Raw genomic sequence first — 19,720 nt, 5'->3', positions numbered from 1 at the left:
GATTGAGGTTGCCGCTACTCCAACTCACTGTTTAATTCTCCCTTTGTGCTGTCCCTCTTTCCCTCCACCATCCCTTCCTTCTCCCTGTCCTCCTCCAGAGTACAAGCCATATTCCCCACCCCAGACCCCGCAGCACTGAAGGATCGGCGGATGGAGAACCTGGTGGCGTACGCAAGGAAGGTGGAAGGGGACATGTACCAGTCTGCCAACAGCAGGGTAATGAACTCCAGTGGAGGCTGCTGAGGGGAGGACGGCTCATAATGGCTGGAACCGATCGAATGGAATGGCATCAAACACATTGAAGCTATGTGTTTGATGTATTTGATACCATTCCGCTCCAGCCCTTACCAAGAACCCGCCCTCCAACCAATTAAGCTGCCACCAACCTCCTGTGATGAACTCACTACTGCTTGAAACGCCAACATAGACTACATCCCAATCTCCAACCTTCTCCCTTAGTGTGCACTTTAAGTAGCTGATATAACATTCAATAAAGTTAACAAAATATATACTGAACAAAAATATAAACGCAACATGCAACAATTTCAGCTATTTTACTGAGTTACAGTTCAAACCAGGAAATCAGTCAATTGAAATAAATAAATTAGGCCCTCATCTATGGATTTCAAGTGACTGGGCAGGGGAGCAGACATGGGTGGGCCTGGCTTAGGCATAGGGCATAGGCCCACCCATTATCCCACCTATTGGGGAACTAGGCCCAGTCAATCAGATTGAGTTTTTCCCCAAAAAAGGGATTTATTACAGACAGAAATACTCCTCAGTTTCATCAGCTGTCCGGGTGGCTGGTCTCAGACAATCCCGTAGGTGACGAAGCCGGATGTGGAGGTCCTGGGCTGGCGTGGTTACACGTGGTCTCCAGTTGTGAGGGCGGTTGTACGTACTGTCAAATTCTCTAAAACGACAGAGGTGGCTTATGGTAGAGAAATTAATTTTTAATTCTCTGGCAACAGCTCTGGTGGACATTCCTGCAGTCAGCATGCCAATTGTACCCTCCCTCAAAATCTGAGAGGTCTGTGGCATTGTGTTGTGTGACAAAACTGCATATTTTAGTTACCTTTTTTTGTCCCCGGCACAAGGTGCACCTGTGTAATGATCATGTTGTTTAACCAGATTCTTGATATGCCACACCTGTCATGTGGATTGATTATCTTGGCAATGGAGCAATGCTCACCAACATGGATCTAAACCCATTTGTTTGCAAAATTTGAGGAAAATAAGCTTTTTGTGTGTGTGAAAGATTTCTGGGATCTTTTATTTCAGCTCATGAAACATGGGACCAACACTTTACATGTTGCGTTTATATTTTTGTTCAGTATAAGTTATTTCTAATCTCGTGTTGTCAATTTCTGCAGGACGAGTATTACCACTTCCTGGCGGAGAAGATCTATAAGATCCAGAAGGAGTTGGAGGAGAAGAGGCGCTCGCGGCTCCAGAAGCAGCCAGGCCCCATGGCAGTGGGGGGCCCAGGGGCCCAGCAGCAGCCTGGCCCCATGGCAGTGGGGGGCCCAGGGGCCCAGCAGCAGCCTGGCATGCCCCCTCAGCCGAACTCCATGGGTCCTGGCCAGTCCCCACGGCCAGCCAGTGAGTACCCTCCTCCCTGGATCTCTGGAGACCCCTCTATTGAAGGAGGGAGCAACATAATCACTTATGTTTATTATCATCCTATTACCATGTGTGGGGCCAAACCTTCTTTTTATCAGTCATGCATTGACGGTGGAAATTTGACTAGCATTTGGGCCTATAACAGGATAATGATATGTTTGGTTAAAGTCTGTGTTTGAGGCTATAGTTAGCTAATTTGGAAGCTTTGGTATATGACATGTTGACCACCTCATCCTCCTCTCTTTCAGATGGATCTGTGCCTATGCCCAACGTGCCAAATCAGATCATGCCCCGCATGCAGGTGTCTCAAGGTACCAGTCCTTCTCCTACACTTCAACACTTGTTTCTCATCCTCCTTTCATTCAGACAGTCAACTGCTCAGTGACTGTCAACCCCCCTGGTGGCCAGTTGATTATACAGTGCCTTGCGAAAGTATTCGGCCCCCTTGAACTTTGCGACCTTTTGCCACATTTCAGGCTTCAAACATAAAGATATAAAACTGTATTTTTTTGTGAAGAATCAACAGCAAGTGGGACACAATCATGAAGTGGAACGACATTTATTGGATATTTCAAACTTTTTTAACAAATCAAAAACTGAAAAATTGGGCGTGCAAAATTATTCAGCCCCCTTAAGTTAATACTTTGTAGCGCCACCTTTTGCTGCGATTACAGATGTAAGTCGCTTGGGGTATGTCTATCAGTTTTGCACATCGAGAGACTGACATTTTTTCCCATTCCTCCTTGCAAAACAGCTCGAGCTCAGTGAGGTTGGATGGAGAGCATTTGTGAACAGCAGTTTTCAGTTCTTTCCACAGATTCTCGATTGGATTCAGGTCTGGACTTTGACTTGGCCATTCTAACACCTGGATATGTTTATTTTTGAACCATTCCATTGTAGATTTTGCTTTATGTTTTGGATCATTGTCTTGTTGGAAGACAAATCTCCGTCCCAGTCTCAGGTCTTTTGCAGACTCCATCAGGTTTTCTTCCAGAATGGTCCTGTATTTGGCTCCATCCATCTTCCCATCAATTTTAACCATCTTCCCTGTCCCTGCTGAAGAAAAGCAGGCCCAAACCATGATGCTGCCACCACTGTGTTGCTTTTACGCCAAACATAACGTTTTGCATTGTTGCCAAAAAGTTCAATTTTGGTTTCATCTGACCAGAGCACCTTCTTCCACATGTTTGTTGTGTCTCCCAGGTGGCTTGTGGCAAACTTTAAACGACACTTTTTATGGATATCTTTAAGAAATGGCTTTCTTCTTGCCACTCTTCCATAAAGGCCAGATTTGTGCAATATACGACTGATTGTTGTCCTATGGACAGAGTCTCCCACCTCAGCTGTAGATCTCTGCAGTTCATCCAGAGTGATCATGGGCCTCTTGGCTGCATCTCTGATCAGTCTTCTCCTTGTAGCTGAAAGTTTAGAGGGACGGCCAGGTCTTGGTAGATTTGCAGTGGTCTGATACTCCTTCCATTTCAATATTATCGCTTGCACAGTGCTCCTTGGGATGTTTAAAGCTTGGGAAATATTTTTGTATCCAAATCCGGCTTTAAACTTCTTCACAACAGCATCTCGGACCTGCCTGGTGTGTTCCTTGTTCTTCATGATGCTCTCTGCGCTTTTAACGGACCTCTGAGACTATCACAGTGCAGGTGCATTTATACGGAGACTTGATTACACACAGGTGGATTGTATTTATCATCATTAGTCATGTAGGTCAACATTGGATCAATCAGAGATCCTCACTGAACTTCTGGAGAGAGTTTGCTGCACTGAAAGTAAAGGGGCTGAATCATTTTGCACGCCCAATTTTTCAGTTTTTGATTTGTTAAAAAAGTTTGAAATATCCAATAAATGTCGTTCCACTTCATGATTGTGTCCCACTTGTTGTTGATTCTTCACAAAAAAATACAGTTTTATATCTTTATGTTTGAAGCCTGAAATGTGGCAAAAGGTCGCAAAGTTCAAGGGGGCCGAATACTTTTGCAAGGCACTGTATGTTTTTAACAATATGCTATTGGGCTCATCATGGTGTCTAAACACTTTTGTAGTAGAATGTATTTTTAATGTCACTGTAAATGACATCAGTCATTCTACAAAAAATATCCTGGGGTGGTACCCCCCGCCCCTTTGACTTTATCCACCGTGACAAAACAAATTATAGGAAATGTACAAGTTTGTGAAAAGTTATGATTTAGCGCCTAACTGACTCAGTGGCTCCTTCACCTGCTCATCAGAGCATAGGATTATTAATTACAACATCTCATGTGTATTGTAGACAACACTAATCCTGTGTGTGTGAACTGTATGTTTGTGTGTGCTTCTCCTCTCCCACATAGGAATCAATCAGTTCAACCCCATGGCAATGCAGAACGTGCAGATGTCCCAGGCGCCCATGGGGGCCCGCGCCGCCTCACCCATGAACCACTCGCAGCAGATGAACATGAGCTCTGTCCCAGCGGTGAGACCTCCATGCTCCCTCTATGCCCCAGTTAACTCTTTCCTTCCTTCTGGATCTCCTTCTCTCCCTTTCTCCTCTCTCACTTCCTCTCTCTCACTTCCTCTCCCCCTCTCGCACTTCCTCTCCCCGTCTTGCTCCCCCTCTCTCACTTCCGCTCCCCCTCTCTCACTTCCTCTCCCCCTCTCTCACTTCCTCTCCCCCTCTCTCACTTCCTCTCCCCCTCTCTCACTTCCTCTCCCCCTCTCTCACTTCCTCTCCCCCTCTCTCACTTCCTCTCCCCCTCTCTCACTTCCTCTCCCCCTCTCTCACTTCCTCTCCCCCTCTCGCACTTCCTCTCCCCCTCTCGCACTTACTCTCCCCCTCTCGCACTTACTCTCCCCCTCTCGCACTTACTCTCCCCCTCTCGCACTTACTCTCCCCCTCTCGCACTTACTCTCCCCCTCTCGCACTTCCTCTCCCCGTCTTGCTCCCCCTCTCGCACTTCCTCTCCCCGTCTTGCTCCCCCTCTCTCACTTCCTCTCCCCGTCTTGCTCCCCCTCTCTCACTTCCTCTCAGCCTCTCGCACTTCCTCTCCCCGTCTCGCTCCCCCTCTCGCACTTCCTCTCTCCGTCTCGCACTTCCTCTCCCGTCTTGCTCCCCCTCTCCCCATCTTGCTCCTTCTCTCACTTCCTCTCCCCGTCTTGCTCCCCGTCTCGCACTTCCTCTCCCCGTCTTGCTCCCCCTCTCTCACTTCCTCTCCCCGTCTTGCTCCCCCTCTCTCACTTCCTCTCCCCGTCTCGCTCCCCCTCTCGCACTTCCTCTCTCCGTCTCGCTCCCCCTCTCGCACTTCCTCTCTCCGTCTCGCACTTCCTCTCCCCGTCTCGCACTTCCTCTCCCGTCTTGCTCCCCCTCTCCCCATCTTGCTCCTTCTCTCACTTCCTCTCCCCGTCTTGCTCCCCCTCTCGCACTTCCTCTCCCCGTCTTGCTCCCCCTCTCGCACTTCCTCTCCCCGTCTTGCTCCCCCTCTCGCACTTCCTCTCCCCGTCTTGCTCCCCCTCTCGCACTTCCTCTCCCCGTCTTGCTCCCCCTCTCGCACTTCCTCTCTCCGTCTCGCTCCCCCTCTCGCACTTCCTCTCTCCGTCTCGCACTTCCTCTCCCCGTCTCGCACTTCCTCTCCCGTCTTGCTCCCCCTCTCCCCATCTTGCTCCTTCTCTCACTTCCTCTCCCCGTCTCGCACTTCCTCTCCCCGTCTTACTCCCCCTCTCTCACTTCCTCTCAGCCTCTCGCACTTCCTCTCCCCGTCTCGCTCCCCCTCTCGCACTTCCTCTCTCCGTCTCGCACTTCCTCTCCCCGTCTCGCACTTCCTCTCCCGTCTTGCTCCCCCTCTCCCCATCTTGCTCCTTCTCTCACTTCCTCTCCCCGTCTTGCTCCCCCTCTCGCACTTCCTCTCCCCGTCTTGCTCGCACTTCCTCTCCCCGTCTTGCTCCCCCTCTCGCACTTCCTCTCCCCGTCTTGCTCCCCCTCTCGCACTTCCTCTCCCCGTCTTGTTCCCCCTCTCGCACTTCCTCTCCCCGTCTTGCTCCCCCCTCTCACTTCCTCTCCCGTCTTGCTCCCCCATCTCTCACTTCCTCTCCCCGTCTTGCTCCCCCTCTCACTTCCTCTCCCCGTCTTGCTCCACTAGTGTCTATAGAAAGTCTTCACCTCCTTGAGGGTTTTAAACATGGATTAAATTAGATTTTATTTCTACACAAACTACTCTACATTTTCAAAGTGAAAAAATAGCTGAAAAGTAAAACTGTGGCGGGCTGACCTTAACTTTTTACCTGGGCTTTGGTCCTTTTCATATTTATTTTCATCCTGACAAACTCCCCATTCCCTGCCGGTGACAAGCATACCCGTAACATGATGCTGCCCCCACAATACTTCAAAATGGAGAGGGTTTCACGCTTGGATTTGACCCAACCCCGTAGTTTTTAATTTAGGCTAAAAAGTGTTGTCTTGCAATATTATTTACAGAATGGATGATTAGGAATGGATTAAACACAGGCTTCTTCTCACTTTGTCATACAGGCCAGTAATATGGAGTGAATCCAATGTTGTTGATCCCTTTGTGCGTTCAAGTATTGTGGTGTCAGCATACTTGTATTGGGTTATCAGCAGTGAAAATAAATATGGAAGGAGCAAAGACCAGTTAAAAAGTTACATAACTCACCTCAATCCTCTGAAAACCCTGGGATAAGGTTTTGTTTTTCTGTGGGACAATTACACAGATTTTTATGCAAAAGACTCACCAAAATGGCATTCCAAGAGGGTTTGTGAGTGGTGTAGTCTGTCCTGACTTGAATCTGCTTTAAAAAAGTCTGCGACAAGGTTTGAATATTGCTGTCCGTGTTGTAGCTTTGACCCTACTTTACATCACATGAGGTTTTTGTGTTGAGCCTCCATCGGTTGAGACACAACATTAAATCAAATGTATTTATATAGCCCTTCTTACATCAGCTGATATCTCAAAGTGCTGTACAGAAACCCAGCCTAAAACCCCAAACAGCAAGCAATGCAGGTGTAGAAGCACGGTGGCTAGGAAAAACTCCCTAGAAAGGCCAAAACCTAGGAAGAAACCTAGAGAGGAACCAGGCTATGTGGGGTGGCCAGTCCTCTTCTGGCTGTGCCGGATGGAGATTATAACAGAACATGGCCAAGATGTTCAAATGTTCATAAATGACCAGCATGGTCAAATAATAATAATCACAGGCAGAACAGTTGAAACTGGAGCAGCAGCACGGCTAGGTGGACTGGGGACAGCAAGGAGTCATCATGTCAGGTAGTCCTGGGGCATGGTCCTAGGGCTCAAGTCCTCAGAGAGAGAGAAAGAAAGAGAATTAGAGAGAGCATACTTAAATTCACACAGGACACCGAATAGGACAGGAAAAGTACTCCAGATATAACAAACTGACCCTAGCCCCCCGACACAAACTACTGCAGCATAAATACTGGAGGCTGAGACAGGAGGGGTCAGGAGACACTGTGGCCCCATCCGATGATACCCCCGGACAGGGCCAAACAGGAAGAATATAACCCCACCCACTTTGCCAAAGCACAGCCCCCACACCACTAGAGGGATATCGTCAACCACCAACTTACCATCCCTTACCATCCTGAGACAAGTATAGCCCACAAAGATCTCCGCCACGGCACAACCCAGACAGGAAGATCACATCAGTGACGCACCCCTCCTAGGGACTGTATGAAAGAGCCCTAGTAAGCCAGTGACTCAGCCCCTGTAATAGGGTTAGAGAATCCCAGTGGAAAGAGGGGAACCGGACAGGCAGAGACAGCAAGGGCGGTTCGTTGCTCCAGAGCCTTTCCGTTCACCTTCACACTCCTGGGCCAGACTATACTCAATCATATGACCCACTGAAGAGATGAGTCTTCAGTAAAGACTTAAAGGTTGAGACCGAGTTTTTGTCTCTGACATGGGTAGGCAGACCATTCCATAAAAATGGAGCTCTATAAGAGAAAGCCCTGCCTCCAGCTGTTTGCTTAGAAATTCTAGGGACAATTAGGAGGCCTGCGTCTTGTGACCGTAGCGTACGTGTAGGTATGTACGGCAGGACCAAATCAGAGAGATAGGTAGGAGCAAGCCTGTGTAATGATTTGTAGGTTAGCAGTAAAACCTTTAACTCAGCCCTTGCCCTGACATGGCCTTGAATACAGGGTCGGTGTCATTTCAATCATATCAACATAATGAATAGAATGGACCTATCCCTTCAGACCACTGCAATTTAGCTGGAACACCATTTTACATTTTAATGTCATTGACATTTTAGCTTCTAATTACTACCACAAAGATTGATGCCGGTCCACCCACCGTCAAATGTCAACTGAGATGGTCATGTCTATTATAGTATCTGTATTTCTAGGATTTCAGTAGGTTTCCTATGGAAGATTGAGGCCGGTCCACCCACCGTCGAATGTCAACTGAGATGGTCATGTCTATTATAGTATCTGTATTTCTAGGATTTCAGTAGGTTTCCTATGGAAGATTGAGGCCGGTCCACCCACCGTCGAATGTCAACTGAGATGGTCATGTCTATTATAGTATCTGTATTTCTAGGATTTCAGTAGGTTTCCTATGAAAGATTGATGCCGGTCCACCCACCGTCGAATGTCAACTGAGATGGTCATGTCTATTATAGTATCTGTATTTCTAGGATTTCAGTAGGTTTCCTATGGAAGATTGAGGCCGGTCCACCCACCGTTGAATGTCAACTGAGATGGTCATGTCTATTATATTATCTGTATTTCTAGGATTTCAGTAGGTTTCCTATGGAAGATTGAGGCCGGTCCACCCACCGTCGAATGTCAACTGAGATGGTCATGTCTATTATATTATCTGTATTTCTAGGATTTCAGTAGGTTTCCTATGGAAGATTGAGGCCGGTCCACCCACCGTCGAATGTCAACTGAGATGGTCATGTCTATTATATTATCTGTATTTCTAGGATTTCTGTAGGTTTCCTATGGAAGATTGAGGCCGGTCCACCCACCGTCGAATGTCAACTGAGATGGTCATGTCTATTATATTATCTGTATTTCTAGGATTTCTGTAGGTTTCCTATGGAAGATTGAGGCCGGTCCACCCACCGTTGAATGTCAACTGAGATGGTCATGTCTATTATAGTATCTGTATTTCTAGGATTTCAGTAGGTTTCCTATGGAAGATTGAGGCCGGTCCACCCACCGTCGAATGTCAACTGAGATGGTCATGTCTATTATATTATCTGTATTTCTAGGATTTCTGTAGGTTTCCTATGGAAGATTGAGGCCGGTCCACCCACCGTCGAATGTCAACTGAGATGGTCATGTCTATTATAGTATCTGTATTTCTAGGATTTCAGTAGGTTTCCTATGGAAGATTGAGGCCGGTCCACCCACCGTTGAATGTCAACTGAGATGGTCATGTCTATTATATTATCTGTATTTCTAGGATTTCAGTAGGTTTCCTATGGAAGATTGATGCCGGTCCACCCACCGTTGAATGTCAACTGAGATGGTCATGTCTATTATAGTATCTGTATTTCTAGGATTTCAGTAGGTTTCCTATGAAAGATTGATGCCGGTCCACCCACCGTCGAATGTCAACTGAGATGGTCATGTCTATTATAGTATCTGTATTTCTAGGATTTCAGTAGGTTTCCTATGAAAGATTGATGCCGGTCCACCCACCGTCGAATGTCAACTGAGATGGTCATGTCTATTATAGTATCTGTATTTCTAGGATTTCAGTAGGTTTCCTATGAAAGATTGATGCCGGTCCACCCACCGTCGAATGTCAACTGAGATGGTCATGTCTATTATAGTATCTGTATTTCTAGGATTTCAGTAGGTTTCCTATGGAAGATTGAGGCCGGTCCACCCACCGTCGAATGTCAACTGAGATGGTCATGTCTATTATAGTATCTGTATTTCTAGGATTTCAGTAGGTTTCCTATGGAAGATTGAGGCCGGTCCACCCACCGTCGAATGTCAACTGAGATGGTCATGTCTATTATAGTATCTGTATTTCTAGGATTTCAGTAGGTTTCCTATGGAAGATTGAGGCCGGTCCACCCACCGTCGAATGTCAACTGAGATGGTCATGTCTATTATAGTATCTGTATTTCTAGGATTTCAGTAGGTTTCCTATGGAAGATTGAGGCCGGTCCACCCACCGTCGAATGTCAACTGAGATGGTCATGTCTATTATAGTATCTGTATTTCTAGGATTTCAGTAGGTTTCCTATGGAAGATTGACAAGAATACTTAAAAACAACATATTCCCATTCAAGTCAACATTCTCTGACGTGTGGACCTCCAACCGTCTTTGTGGTACCATTTTTGAAATTTCCATTTGGTTCCCATTTTAGTACATTTATCTGCCATAAGACAACCACCCTGTATTCAAGAGCATGTTGTTTCAACCGATGGCGGGCAAAACACAAAAACCTCAGATCAGGTAAAATAAGGTCTAAGCTACATGTGAATATGAGAGAGAAAAATCTGAGTTTAAGAGTTTTTAGGTAATTGACGTTTTAATGTTTATACACTTTTTTAAATTATAAATAGTTTGATAATCTTTTAAATATCATCACTCTGAACCCTTTATCTTCTCCAGTGATGAACTGGATGTCTTGGCAAATCCAATATTTAGCCGATGTCATTGCTGGTGTTGTGAAATGCTTGTATGGTGGGCTATGCAAAATAGGTGAACTTTGAGCAACTTTATCTCTTGAATGTTTTGGCATTCAGGTCCAAAATGTCACTTTCTGAGCCCATCTACAACGGGCAAATATGTATGGAAGGTTGTATTCCAATGGAAAGGGGTGCTGTTAAATAAATGTACCCTGTAGCCTCCTCGTTTCTACTGGGAAAGTGGTTGAGCGTTGTATATGTCTTAAATGAGTTGGGTTGGAGTTTCACTGTTGAATGTGTATCTACTTCTAGTTGTTGCCTCTCTGCCTTCTGCTTTCTAATCAGCACACTGTTAGTTTATTACGTCGCAGGCCTTTCATAAGGAGTATTGTCTTGGTGGCGTGTGTGTTGTATCCCATTTAGACCTGGGTTTAAATACTTTTCTACATCTTTAAAAAAAACTTTGAGCATTTCCTTTAGCCCGCCTGGAGTAACAGGTTGGTGGGGTTTGCACTTTTGTGACTTTTCTATTGGTTCCATTTCACCCGGCAACCTCAATTAAGCACAGCTGAAGTTTTAAAAATAATGAATTTGAAATAGTATTTGAACCCAGTTCTGATCTCATTTAGATGCGTAGTTATTCTTGGCAAGGTCTCAATGCAAGATAGAGGTTTCCTCTCTATAACGTGTCTGTTTTTTTCTTCTCCTTTCCCCAGATGGGCATGTCCCCATCCAGGATGCCCCAGGTGCAAGGCATGATGGGACAGCACGCCAACAGCATGGTGGGACAGACAGCTAATCAGAGCCAGTTCATGCCCCAGAGCCAATTCTCTCCCAACACCGCCCCTGGCGGGGGAATGATGATGAACAACCTGGGCTCCCTCGGCCAGCCGCAAGCACAGGCAGCTGTCACTCAGGTGAGGAGAGAGACACTCACACAGATGGGGCTTGTGATCTGTTGCATTGATAATCTCTGCTGTTGGTTTGATCATATGTGAAGAAGCTGCGTTGTATGTGTTTATGGTTGTCAATATAAGTGTAGTGTTAGAATATGTACGTGTCTGAGTGGGTAGGTTTGTAACTCTGTGTGAAGATGTAATAGTAGATGGAGCTCTAACTGTAACTTCTGTATCCCAGCCCCCCCTACCCCGCGGCACCCCTCCACCCAACGCCTCGGCTAACCTGCAGCAGCTCCAGCACCCCCACTCCCACCCACCCCCCCAGGCTCAGCCTTCGCCGTCCTCCACCCCCACTCATGTCCCCAGTGGCGGCCTCACCGCCCGACCCCCCTCGACCCTGGGCATGCAGTCCCCTGCTGCCCCCTCCCAGCCGCTCACGCCCCTGCAGCATCAGCAACCGGGGACCCCCAGCCAGACGCAGCCCAGCTCAGTGCAGCCCCCCAGCACACCGGTAAACTACCTGCTTAGGATCCACAACACTCTTATAGGGAGTTATCCTGACCTGGTGAACTGACGAGCATAACTCATGGCTAGTTATATTCCTTCACTTGGGCCCAGAGTATTTCCTGCTTAGGTCATGTAGTCAGGAAATAAATAGATGCTCTTTTTAAAGCAGCCTTTGTTACGGTCATGCAGCTTTTCCACATGTAAAAAGGTCTATTGAAGGAACAGCATGATTGGAGTGATACTAAAGCTTTATTAACAATATGGTGTTTCTTTCACATGCCAGCTCTTAATGACTTGTTGTTGTGCCAGTCAACAGTTATAGCCAGCACCCAGCCTTCGCTTTTGAAGGGTTTGAAGGGTCATTCTCAAATGTTTCCCCTCTAGCTGTCCCAGGCGCCAGCCAGCATAGATAACCGCATGCCCACCCCAGGCTCGGCGGCAGAGGTCCACTCCCAACAGGCCCCACCAGACATGGCCCAAACGGAGCACAAAGCCGAGCTCAAAGACGAGGAGGAGGAGGAGGAGGACGACGAGGACGACGACTGTGGCTCGGGGAAAAAGCAGCCCAGCGACTTCAAAATGGAGGTGAGGATCAATATTGACTACAAGACACTTGACCAACCAGAGATTTCTATTTATATGTACATTATGAATGCAAGTGCTCTTGGATGGAAATATTAAAATGCATATGAACTCATCTGGTACGGTGGCCATGTTGCCCTCCATCTTTCAAAACGTAGTGTCCTACAGAATGATCTAAGTGCACCCTCTAAATGTAGCTGTGCCCCATAGCAGGACGAAGACCAAAAAGACACCAAACCCCTCACGGTCAAGGAGGAGGAGCCAGACGGGGCGGAGCCTAAGCAGGAGCCAATGGAGACAAAGGAGGAGAAGAAGCCGGAGATTAAGAATGAACCCAAAGAGGAGGAGGAGGGCGGGGTCAACGGCACTTCAGCGTCCACCTCCCCCACCCAGAACCGCAAAAAAAGTGAGGACCTGGTTTCTATAAAACTAGCCGGGGCCAGGAGTTTTTCCAATGACAAGTAGTTTTTCCCCAGTTGGTCCTATCTTATTGCAGCTCTTTCCTCAGTTATGTCAGTCCTTACCTTTACCCTGTTTAGTTTATTAGGATCCCCATTAGCTACTGCAAATGCAGCATCTACTCTTCCTGCAGTCCACATGAAACGTACAAATACATGACAAAATACAGAACCGTAATAGACTAGAACAACCGAAGGTATTACAATTACAAAAATAAGAGTTTGATATTGGAAAGATGACAAGCGACAACATACTATTTAAACACTATATTCCTATATCCAGTTAAATGAGCTCTTTAGAGGAGAGGTGCTGTGATTCAATATGTTCTGTTTGTAAAGCTAAGAGAGTAACCTCTGACCAGAGCATTCCACTATGAGACGGCTCTATGCAGAACTGAGCGATGCATTCAATGTGTTTTTGGTTTGGGTGCTGTGATTCAATATGTTCTGTTTGTAAAGCTAAGAGAGTAACCTCTGACCAGAGCATTCCACTATGAGACGGCTCTATGCAGAACTGAGCGATACATTCAATGTGTTTTTGGTTTGGGTGCTGTGATTCAATATGTTCTGTTTGTAAAGCTAAGAGAGTAACCTCTGACCAGAGTATTCCACCATGAGACGGCTCTATGCAGAACTGAGCGATACATTCAATGTGTTTTTGGTTTGGGTGCTGTGATGAAACCCATGGTGGTGTGTCTGTTTTGTAGTGTATGTAATAGATCATACTAGTGGTTAGTATTCAACACGTTTCTTAAAAAGACTAGAAGATAATTAGTACATTTCTTCTCAACCATGAGACTATCATGCATGTTGTTGATATTTGTTCTGTGTGTGCTGCTCTGAGACAGCGGCAACTTTGCCAGGTCTTTCTTTGCTGCACTGGACCGTATTACCGGACAGTAATCAAGATGAGATGAGACCAGAGCCTGAACAACTAGGACAAGTTGACCTTTGTGCCAAAAACACAGAGCATCTTTTTACAACACATACCTCTCTCCCCATCTTCACAACAACTCTGTCAATATGACTTGACCATGATAACTGACCCTGTGAAGACACTGAAGTGTTCTGAATGTCAGATAGAAATAGAATAAATAGTCTTCGCGATCTCCCTTTTCCACATGACAGGTTATACTTTTTGTTCTTCATGATAGATTTCTATGATGTTGTACATGATTCATTTGAATAGAGCCCTGACCGCTCTGTCCTTGCTGCAGTCTTTAAGCCAGAGGAGCTGCGCCAGGCCCTGATGCCCACACTAGAGGCCCTCTACAGACAGGACCCCGAGTCTCTGCCCTTCAGACAGCCTGTCGACCCCATGCTGCTGGGCATCCCTGTGAGTACACACATACTCATGTACATACACTTAGATAGTCGTACACCCTGAGAGTCTCTCTCTTGATTGGTTATGCCTAGTCATGTATTGATATGAAAACAAATGACAAATGAACTCGTTACTCAGTTCTATACAGATTTCATAGATCTAGCCGAGGCTCAATAAGGATGAAGGATCTCTCTCATAACCATGTCCATATCATTCTGGTCAGAGCTATCAGTGAAGCTCTCACAATATCAGTGAAGCTCTCACAATATCAGTGAAGCTCTGTCTCTCACAGCCACATGTCATTCATTGTCCTGAAGCTTGATAGCGAATGATAAGGCACTCTTAACTCAGTACCACTTAACTTTCTTCTAACCACCCCCCCCCCCCCTTCAGGACTACTTTGACATAGTGAAGAAACCTATGGACCTGTCCACTATAAAGCGTAAGCTGGACACGGGTCAGTACCAGGAACCCTGGCAGTACGTGGAAGACATCTGGGTCATGTTCAACAACGCCTGGATCTACAACCGCAAGACGTCCCGCGTCTACAAGTACTGCTCCAAGCTGGCCGAGGTGTTTGAGCTGGAGATAGACCCCGTCATGGTCAGCCTGGGCTACTGCTGTGGCAGGAAGGTGAGATGGTGGGAGGGAAGGATGAGAGATGGAGGGATGTTAGTGGAGGAAAGAGAAGGAGTAGAGCTGGAGGTTAGTGGTGTTTGAGCTGGAGATAGACCCCGTCATGGTCAGCCTGGGCTACTGCTGTGGCAGGAAGGTGAGATGGGAGGGAAGGAGGAGAGATGGAGGGATGTTAGTGGAGGAAAGAGAAGGAGTAGAGCTGGAGGTTAGTGGTGTTTGAGCTGGAAATAGATCCTGTCATGGTCAGCCTGGGCTACTGCTGTGGCAGGAAGGTGAGATGATGGGAGGGAAGGAGGAGGGATGTTAGTGGAGGAAAGTGGAGTAGAGCGGGAGGTTAGTGGTGTTTGAGCTGGAGATAGACCCCGTCATGGTCAGCCTGGGCTACTGGAAACTCTCAGCTCTAATTGTATGTTATCGTTAGGGCCAGGAGAAACTCTCAGCTCTAATTGTGGGTTATCGTTAGGACCAGGAGAAACTCTCATCTCTAACTGTAGGTTATCGTTAGGGCCAGGAGAAAATCTCAGCTCTAATTGTAGGTTATCGTTAGGGCCAGGAGAAACTCTCAGCTCTAATTGTAGGTTATCGTTAGGCCCAGGAGAAACTCTCAGCTCTAATTGTATGTTATCGTTAGGGCCAGGAGAAACTCTCAGCTCTAATTGTAGGTTATCGTTAGGACCAGGAGAAACTCTCATCTCTAACTGTAGGTTATCGTGAGGGCCAGGAGTTACCTAAATAGGGAGAACTTGTGTCCCTTGATATACGGGTTTGTTAGCCAGGTTTGGGCTGTTGACGCCCTCAAGGTGGGAAACCATGGCACATTGCTGCTGATGACCTACAGTGCATTCGGAAAGTTTTCAGACCCCGTTTCCAAATTTTTTTGTTACGCTACAGCCTTATTCTAAAATTGATTAAATAAATAAAAATCCTTATCAATCTAAACACAACACCCTATAATTACAAAGCAAAAGCAGTTTTTTTTATAAAAAAAAAAAACTGAAATACCTTATTTACATAATTATTCAAACCCTTGTCTATGAGACTTGAAATTGAGCTCCGGTGCATCCTGTTTCCATTGATCATCCTTGAGATGTTTCTACAACTTGATTGGAGTCCACCTGTGGTAAATTCAATTGATTGGACATGATTTGGAAAGACACACACCTGTCTATATAAGGTCCCACAGTTGACAGTACATGTCAGAGCAAAAACCAAGCCATGAGGTCGAAGGAATTGTCCGTAGAGCTCTGAGACAGGATTGTGTCGAGGCACAAATCTGGGGAAGGGTACCAAAACAATTCAGTGGCCTCCATCATTCTTAAATGGAAGAAGTTTGGAACCACCAAGACTCTTCCTAGAGCTGGCCGCTCGGCCAAACAGCAATCGGTGAAGAAGGGCCTTTGAGGGACATGACCAAGAACCCGATGGTCACTCTGACCGAGTTCCTCTGGAGATTGGAGAATGAATACATTTTTTTATTAAAAATAATAATAATAATTAGCCAGAAGAAAGCCCTTCTTACATCAGCTGATGTCACAAAGTGCTGTACAGAAACCCAACCTAAAACCCCAAACAGCAAGCAATGCAGGTGTAGAAGCACGGTGGCTAGGAAAAACTCCCTGGAAAGGCCAGAACCTAGGAAAAAACAGAGTGAACCAGGCTATGAGGGGTGGCCAGTCCTCTTCTGGCCGGGCCGGGTGGAGATTATAACAGAACATGGCCAAGATGTTCAAATCTTCATAGGTGACCAGCAGGGTCAAATAATAGTAATCACAGTGGTTGTAGAGGGTGCAACAGGTCAGCACCTCAGGAGTAAATGTCAGTTGGCTTTTCATAGCCGATCATTCAGAGTATCTCTACCGCTCCTGCTGTCTCTAGAGAGTTGAAAACAGCAAGTCTGGGACAGGTAGTACTTCCAGTGAACAGATCAGGGTTCCACAGCCGCAGGCAGAACAGTTGAAACTGGAGCAGCAGCAAGGACTCATCAGGCCAGGTAGTCCTGAGGCATGGCCCTAGGGCTCAGAGAGGAGAAATACTCAAGACATAAGACTGACCCTAGCCCCCCGACGCAAACTATTGCAGCATAAATACTGGAGGCTGAGACTGGAGGGGTCGGGAAACAATGTTGGCCCGTCCGACGATACCCCCGGACAGAACCTTCCAGAAGGGCAACAATCTCTGCAGCACTCCACCAATCAGGCCTTTATGGTAGAGTGGCTAGACGGAAGCCACTCCTCAGTAAAAGGCAACATGACAGCGCGCTCGGAGTTGGCCAAAAGGCCTCCCAGACCATGAGAAGCAAGATTCTTTGGTCTGATGAAACCAAGATTGAAGTCTTTGGCCTGAATGCCAAGTGTCACATCTGGAGGAAACCTGGCACCATCCCTACAGTGAAGCATGCTGGTGGCAGCATCATGCTGTGGGGATGTTTTTCAGCGGCAGGGACTGGGAGCCTAGTCCCAATCGAGGGAAAGATGAACGGAGCATTATACAGAGAGATCCTTGATGAAAACCTGCTCCAGAGAGCTCAGGACCTCAGAGTGGGGTGAAGGTTCACCTTCCAACAGGACAGTGACCCTAAGCACACAGCCAAGACAACGCAGGAGTGGCTTCAGGACAAGTCTCAGAATGTCTTTGAGTGGCCCAGCCAGAGCCCGGACTTCAACCCGATTGAACATCTCTGCAGAGACCTGAAAAAGCTGTGCAGCGACACACCCCATCCAACCTGACAGAGCTTGAGAGGATCTGCAGAGAAGAATGGGAGAAACTCCCCATCCAACCTGACAGAGCTTGAGAGGATCTGCAGAGAAGAATGGGAGAAACACCCCATCCAACCTGACAGAGCTTGAGAGGATCTGCAGAGAAGAATGGGAGAAACTCCCCATCCAACCTGACAGAGCTTGAGAGGATCTGCAGAGAAGAATGGGAGAAACTCCCCATCCAACCTGACAGAGCATGAGAGGATCTGCAGAGAAGAATGGGAGAAACTCCCCAAATATAGGTGTGCCAAGCTTGTAGCGTCACCTAAGACTGAAGGCTGTAATCGCTGCCAGAGGTGCTTCTACAAAGTACTGAGTAAAGGGTCTGAATATTTTTGTGATGTGTGATATTTTTTTGCAAGAATGTCTGAACCTGTTTTTGCTTTGTCGTTATGGGGTGTGGATTGATGAGGGGAAAAAAACAATCTATTTTAGAATAAGACTGTAACCGAACAATGTGGATGAAGTCAAGGGGTCTGAATATTTTACCAATGCACTGTACTGTCATTTAAGAGGATACAATGCCCTGCAATTCTAATCAGGTTTTACTGGTCACATACACATATTTAGCGGATGCTTGTGTTCCTAGCGCCAACAATGCAGTACTATCTAACAATACACACAATCTAAAAGTAAAATAATGGAGTTAAGAAATATATGAATATTAGATAGAGCAATGTCAGAGTGGCATTGACTAAAATACAGTAGAATAGAATACAGTATATACATATGAGATGAGTAAAGCAGTATGTCATCATTATTTGAACTTGATTAAAGTGACTAGTGTTCCATTATTAAAGTGGCCAGTGATTCCAAGTCTATGTATATAGGGCAGCAGCCTCTAAGGTGCAGGGTTGAGTAACCGGGTGGAAGTCGGTTAGTGATGGTATTTAAGTCTGAAATGACACGACAAGAAACATCCCTAACCCCTCCAGACATGCATAACCATGCGCTGCTGTGTTTACTGTGTGACAGACAGCCACCTGTATGACCCCATGGCTAGATGGTCCTTAAAAAAGATGGAAACACTTGACTTAACATGATGAGCCTTTTGACTTCCTGTCGTACTTGTGACACTGAGGGTGCTTCCCAAATGGCACTCTATTCCCTATGTAGTGCACTATGCCCTATGGGCCCTGGTAAAAAAAAATAAGTATACTACATAGGGAATAGAGTGCCCTTTGGGATGTAAGCCTGAGACTATACGTACCAGTGAAAGGGGAACTTTCAGAGGAACACTAGGTTTTAATTTGGGAGAATCTGTGGACAGGACTGACCTGGCTGAATGCTAGACAGTGTAGAAGTGGATTCACTAACCCTTTCTCCCTGTGTTCCTCCACAGTTTGAGTTCTCACCCCAGACCCTCTGCTGCTATGGCAAGCAGCTGTGCACCATCTCCAGAGACGGAACCTACTTCAGCTACCAGAACAGGTAAGTCCACACTCCTGGTGGTGGGGGGGGGGGGGGGGGGGGGTGTTGTAAGTAGGCAGGGCAGGTGAAGGAAAGGGGGAATAGGATTGTGCTCTCACAGTACATTGTAATGTTAGTTCAGGTACATGTAAAACAATGAATAATTATGTTGAGAGTATTCTAAGAGGGTATTTCACCAGAGGGATGGTGCGTACTGGATACTGGAAGGGTTACATGTTGTTAAAAGTAGTGTAGCCTACATTGACAGGATCTTCAGGTTTCCCTTCAAGCCCGATGTGCTGCAATATCAGCACCACTGCTCCCCCTGCTGTTCACACATTGCTATTGCACTTCAGTAGCTCCAAATATTGCGGATGCATTGCAGTTGCATGTAGTGGAGTTAATCTGAACTCAGCGCAGTGAAGCTCGTTAGGGTTAACTACTCTATCCCTTCTGGAAGCATGTTGATGCATTTTACACTAGTTATTTACCCACATTACCCACATTTTTTAAAAGTAATTTCAACAAAAATTGTTATGAAAAGTTCCGAAGACAAGCAGAGGTGATCCATATGTCTGTGTGTTCTGTGTGCATCCCTCTCTCCCCTACATCACCAGGGCTGGCATTCACTCCAACAGTCTCCCAACTGACATCATCATATCAATCATATCATATGCCTGCGCATTACTAAAGCTTTACGTGGAGAAGTAGTGGAACCTAGTAGTTCAGCGAAGTGGTTATACTTAGTAGTATGGATATTCAGATGTACTAATGATTTACTTTGCTTATGTTAACATTCATGTTCCTCCCATCAACATGGTTAGTGTTCCTGTGTCATTTCAGTATGCTTGTATGAGAAGATGTGTGAATGACTGTCATGACCATTCTCATGGTGACTAACCTGTGTT

The 19,720-nt window shown here is 46.4% G+C and overlaps 1 protein-coding gene across 9 annotated transcripts in view; it reads left to right on the top strand.

The window, feature by feature from the left end:
• Positions 1 to 19,720, top strand: part of LOC110485267 (CREB-binding protein) — a 94,243-nt gene that overhangs the window by 56,036 nt on the left and 18,487 nt on the right. For 2 of the 9 annotated variants that reach the window (XM_090194249.1, XM_090194247.1), the window contains exons 9-19: positions 99 to 216; positions 1,374 to 1,602; positions 1,872 to 1,934; positions 3,969 to 4,090; positions 10,957 to 11,157; positions 11,378 to 11,650; positions 12,031 to 12,231; positions 12,439 to 12,634; positions 13,904 to 14,022; positions 14,404 to 14,643; positions 18,745 to 18,833. In XM_090194249.1, coding sequence (XP_090050375.1) covers positions 99 to 216; positions 1,374 to 1,602; positions 1,872 to 1,934; positions 3,969 to 4,090; positions 10,957 to 11,157; positions 11,378 to 11,650; positions 12,031 to 12,231; positions 12,439 to 12,634; positions 13,904 to 14,022; positions 14,404 to 14,643; positions 18,745 to 18,833 — 1,851 coding nt within the window. Of the gene's footprint in view, positions 1 to 98; positions 217 to 1,373; positions 1,603 to 1,871; positions 1,935 to 3,968; positions 4,091 to 10,956; positions 11,158 to 11,377; positions 11,651 to 12,030; positions 12,232 to 12,425; positions 12,635 to 13,903; positions 14,023 to 14,403; positions 14,644 to 14,704; positions 14,783 to 14,841; positions 14,919 to 18,744; positions 18,834 to 19,720 lie in introns of those variants that run through there. The other 7 variants (XM_090194250.1, XM_090194248.1, XM_090194256.1 and 4 more) reach the window with 4 other exon arrangements.

This window comes from Oncorhynchus mykiss, chromosome 12, assembly GCF_057628025.1.
Source record: "Oncorhynchus mykiss isolate SJ-2025 chromosome 12, ASM5762802v1, whole genome shotgun sequence".
Lineage (NCBI taxonomy): Eukaryota > Metazoa > Chordata > Actinopteri > Salmoniformes > Salmonidae > Oncorhynchus > Oncorhynchus mykiss.
This window is presented reverse-complemented; position numbering and strand designations above follow the sequence as displayed.